General features: G+C 61.6%; 1 protein-coding gene across 1 annotated transcript in view; it reads left to right on the forward strand.

The window, feature by feature from the left end:
- The window catches only part of CTU2 (cytosolic thiouridylase subunit 2), a 7,077-nt gene that overhangs the window by 228 nt on the left and 2,272 nt on the right, over nucleotides 1-4,577 (forward strand). The window contains exons 2-7 of the mRNA XM_077754116.1: nucleotides 285-359; nucleotides 2,505-2,583; nucleotides 2,758-2,817; nucleotides 3,824-3,884; nucleotides 4,387-4,496; nucleotides 4,550-4,577. The exon at nucleotides 4,550-4,577 is cut by the window's right edge and continues 262 nt beyond it. Coding sequence (XP_077610242.1) covers nucleotides 285-359; nucleotides 2,505-2,583; nucleotides 2,758-2,817; nucleotides 3,824-3,884; nucleotides 4,387-4,496; nucleotides 4,550-4,577 — 413 coding nt within the window. The remainder of the gene's footprint in view (nucleotides 1-284; nucleotides 360-2,504; nucleotides 2,584-2,757; nucleotides 2,818-3,823; nucleotides 3,885-4,386; nucleotides 4,497-4,549) is intronic.

Consider the following 4,577-nt stretch of genomic DNA (forward strand, 5'->3'; position numbering starts at 1 on the left):
ACACCCCGGGAAGGGGCCCTCTGCCCGCCGGCCCTTGCAGTTCTTGCCGCCAGTGCGGCTGTCCGCAGTCGGCCCCCTGTGGCGTCCACGCCCTGGTTCCGTTTCTCCCTTCCGAATCCGCACAGCAAGCGCTGGTGTGTCAGGCCAGCCTTGGAGAGGTTGAGGGGTGGCCTGTATGTGCTCCCCTGAGCGGCCTTTAACAGACTAAAATCCCTCACGGCCCNCTGCCCGGGGGGAGGTCCGCAACCTGTGTTCTCGCCTCCTCCTTCCCCATGCCTCCGAAGCCGTGAGCTGAAGTGTGTGAAGTGCAAGGAGGGCCTGCCGGTTGTGGTGATCCGGGCAGGGGATGCCTTCTGCAGGTGAGGCGTGTTGGTGGGTACGGGGCACCCGCCGTCTCCCGTCTCTGTGGCTTGATCTCTTCTTTGAAAAGTGTGAGATCCCTTCATTTCTACTTCGAAGTTGCTCCTAGTGACTCTGGCGAGTGGGGGGGGGGGGGGTTGGTTTTCTGCATGGGCACCCCATAATCCCCGCATTATCCAGCTCAGAAATACGTGATGGCTCTTATGGGGGGAGTTGGCAGTGAGGATGAGGTGAGTTACAGGCAGGACGAGCATTTGGGGGCAGATTAGAGCATCCTGGGTTCTGGGGCAGGTGCTCTGAGTGATGAGGAGTTTACTCCTGTGGGATGGAGGGAGGTGCACAGCTCAGGCTCTGAGGTAGGGGGTCGGCTTTGGACGGGAGCGGAGGAGGCCCACTCCCAGAGGACCTTGTTACGGGCATGTTCCGTTTTCTCTGAAGCTGCCTTGTGGCCCCTGTCACGTCGGCAGTGGATCGGAGCTCTTCCAGCACCTGTTCGCGGCCGCTGGCTCCACAGCTCCCCGAGGGCAGGGCTGGCCTCCGGCTGTGTCTGTGTCAGTTGCTGCTGACATTGCGAGCTGTGTGGGAGGCGGATGTTTGTTGAATGAGTGACCAGCTCATGTTTTTAAATTAGTCTCTAGGAGTCTTGGACTCTACTTTACCAGAATTTTCCAAAAGAGAAACTGAAGGGGCTGAGTCTCCGCCCCCCACCCCCAAAAAACTTTCTCCTCCCCAGCCATCCTCTGGGCGCCCAGTGGACTTGGTGTCTGCTACTGGAATATACACTGTAAGCAAAGAAGGCATGGCTTTAGTCACTTAGAGCATCAAAAAGTGATGATTGTTCCAGAACGCCTGGGTGGCTCAGTCGGTTAGGATCCAAAACTTCAGCTCAGGTCAGGATCTCACAGTTCGTGAGTTCAAGCCCCACATCGGGCTTNCTGTCCTCCCTCTCTCTGCCCCTCTCCCTTTCATTCTTCCTCTCTCTCTCTCTCAGAAATAAATAAGTCTTTAAAAGAAAGAACATGAAAAGGTGATAATTGTTCCAAACAGAAGAGGCTGCAGCGGCTCCGTCTGGGCTCAGAGCTCCCCCTGCCTGCGGGCAGCGACAGGGTTCTCTGTGCTCCAGGAAGGGGGGCGGCAAGCACCTGTTTGTTTCAGGAGCGTCACCACACCCGCCTTTCCTGGGAGTCCCGCCCGTGGCTCGTCACCTAGGGTCTCAGCATTTTATTAAACACCGAGTTGAGTTACCACAGAGGCGGGGGCGGGGATTGGTCAAACTGTGGACACTGGTGTGTCCTACTGGGACAAAGAAAGTAGATTTAGGGGTGCAGCCCCAGGTGTGGGGCTGTTCTAATGGAGCCGCGTTCCTCCCTGTTGTACAGGCTGTCGCTGACCCTGAGTCCTGCGGGGTTGTCGGGGAGCTTTCAAATGCAGGGGCCTGGGCCTCATCCTGGCACGTTCTGCTGTATTTGGCTTGAGTGATTCTAACCTGTAGCGAAGGCTGAGAACACTTAACCTAGTAAGCATGGGAACCAGCTGGAAGGTTTATCAAGAACACAGATTCCCAAAGCCTGTGGGTTCTGGAAGTTCTTATTCTGTAGGTTTGAGGAAGAAGCCAGGACTCTGCGTTTGCATAAGCTTCCCAGGCATTTCTGGTCCAGGCAGGATCAGCTCTTTAGGCCAGGGTGGAGCTGTGGGGACCCCCCCCCCCGCCCCTGCCCCACAGCCTGCTTACTGCTCCCCCCTTCGTCCCAAGAGATGGCACTTCTCGCCACGGGGGTCTTGGAAGCGGCCCTCAGCTCTGCGTAGGGGAGGGTCGGGCTGGCCTTGCTCTGCACTTTCCTGTGTCCGCCCTGCCAGCTGGGCCTTCCTGCGTGCTTGGGGGTGCAGGTGGCAGCAGGGCGGCTGGGGACCAAGGTAGGCCGTGTGGGGCCGGTCCTGGGGCAGACAGCTGGAGAGACCCCTCACCCGTGGCTTCCCTCGCCAGTTTCTGGGCAGAGCCTTGGTCGAGATGCTGTTTTTTAAAGCTGGAAGTGTGTGAAAGAAGGGAACACCCAGCAGTGGTCGGGCCGGGCTGCCTTCCCGTGTGGGCGGGGAGGGGGCGGCCTGGGTGGCGCCCCCACAGCTGCTGCTTGGTTGTGTTGCAGGGACTGCTTCAGGGCGTTTTACATCCACAAGTTCAGAGCCGTGCTAGGGAAGAATCGGCTGATCTTTCCAGGAGAGAAGGTAGTGTGTGGGGTGACTCCTCCATGGGGTCCCCAGGTGGCAAGCCCAGCCCCCCGGGCACTGGCTCTCAGTCCGTGCGTCCCTCCCCACTGTCGTGCAGGGGCAGCGGTAGGGAGGGCGGGCACGGTCCTGTTGGAGCTGCGGTGCTCGCCAGCAACGTTCCTTGTCTCCTAGGTGCTCCTGGCGTGGTCTGGGGGGCCTTCATCCAGCTCCATGGTCTGGCAGGTCCTTGAGGTACATCCCGACAGCATCTCCCAGGGGCTCTACTGCTGCCCAGCTGAGCTCCAGGGTCGGGGGGCCCCGCCCTGAGGGGCTCTTGACTGGAGCTAGCAGGAGCGGCCCGCCGCCAGCCGGGACACCCGGAGGGCCCTTGGATGCGTGTGCACCAGACGTGCATGTGCTGCGGCTGGAGGGACCCGGCCGTGCCTCAGTCTAGTGCTTTGCTGATCATGTAGAGTCATAGTGACCGGGAAAGTGTCAGTTCTGAGGTCGCCCCCGGTCCTGGGTCGAGGACGAGGCTGTGAGATACAAGCAGGTGCCTGGGGGAGCCCGGAAGGGGTCCCGCCTGGCTGGGGTGGGGCCCAGCCTCCTTAAGAAGTTTAAGGAGAGACCTGAAGGAGCAGTGGGGTTAACAGGTGACTAAGTCAGGCGGGGAGGGAGACTGAGGGGAGGGTGCTCCGGGCGGGGGGACTGTGCTCCAGGCAGTCGGTCTTCCGCTCAGGGTGCTGGCTGCCTGGAGGCGGTGACCTGGGGCTGGGGACACACACAGGCCCTCTGCCTTCCCACTGAGGGGCACAGGTGAGAGGGGCTGCGGCCCGCTGCCTTGTGCTTGGCGCTCCGCTCTCACTCACGGCGCGCTCAACCTAGCCTCGTGTCTGGCACCTGGTGTCCCTGTCCCCTCCGACCGGTGGCGCCTTGATTTTTCTCCTGCTGCACTCGCAGGGGTCAGAGGGCCTTGGCCAGGCCGCTTCTCGGGACGTAGCCAGGAGGGAGGGACTGACTCGGGAGGAGCCAGCCGTACTGGGGAAGTGAGATACCCAGGCAGGCCCCCGTGACCTGGTCAGGCTGCGTGGCCTCCCCGTGGGGCCTGCTGGCACCTTGTCCAATGGCCTGTCCGCCCCGGGTGAGGGTCAGCACCCCTTCCCCAGGGGCCTCGGTTCAGATGGAGAATGGCCTGTGCCGGGAAACTATCCTGTGTCTTCTGACCGGGCAGCTGAGGTCCTGTGCCTTTTCTCTCCAGGGCCTGAGTCGAGATTCTGCCAAAAGACTGCGTTTTGTGCCAGGGGTTGTCTACGTGGATGGTGCGTTTGGCCACCCTTCCCCTCCCCCGCTGCTTAGGATGAGCCCCACTCAGCTGGTACTGTGACCTTAGCGAGGCCCTGTTGGGGGCAGGCTTTGGAGACCGCGCATGTGTCCAGCCAGAAAGGCACACAAGGTGGTCGTCTGGTCCCAGGCCTGGCCTTTATCAGCTTTATCAGAGTTAGGCCGGAGGGACCCTGAGGGGACCGGGCCAGTTTGCTTCCCCGGGGCCCAGTCGCTCACCTGTCCCCTGCCTCACTCCCTTGTGATAGGCCCCTAGTGGGTCTCTGGCACTGCGGTCCGTCATGCCTCCCTCCCCACACCCCCCTGTGCCGTGACGGAGAACCCCCTGCCCACTCCGAAAGTGCTCCCCTGGGAGAACGGGTTAGCGCCCTGTCCTTTCCACAGAGAAGCCGCGGGGCATTTCCCACGCGGCGTTGGCCCTGGCCCTGGCCCATTTGGGCTCTTCTGTAGCCATGACCCTGCTCTGCCTGCCTTCTTCAGAGGGAGCGGCCTGCGGGCAGAGCCCGGACGACAGGGCACAAACCGTGGCAGAGGTGAAGCTGCTCCTGCAGACCGTGGGCTTCCCGTGGCATGTGGTCGCCTTAGAGGAGGTGGGCGGGCCTGTCTCTCTCTGATAAAGGGCCCTGCAGGGCAGGCCTATGAGGGTTATGGGCGGGGCCCAGGGCACGGGG

Source organism: Crocuta crocuta, unplaced genomic scaffold (assembly GCF_008692635.1).
Source record: "Crocuta crocuta isolate KB4526 unplaced genomic scaffold, BGI_CrCroc_1.0 scaffold61, whole genome shotgun sequence".
NCBI classification, from domain to species: Eukaryota; Metazoa; Chordata; class Mammalia; order Carnivora; family Hyaenidae; genus Crocuta; species Crocuta crocuta.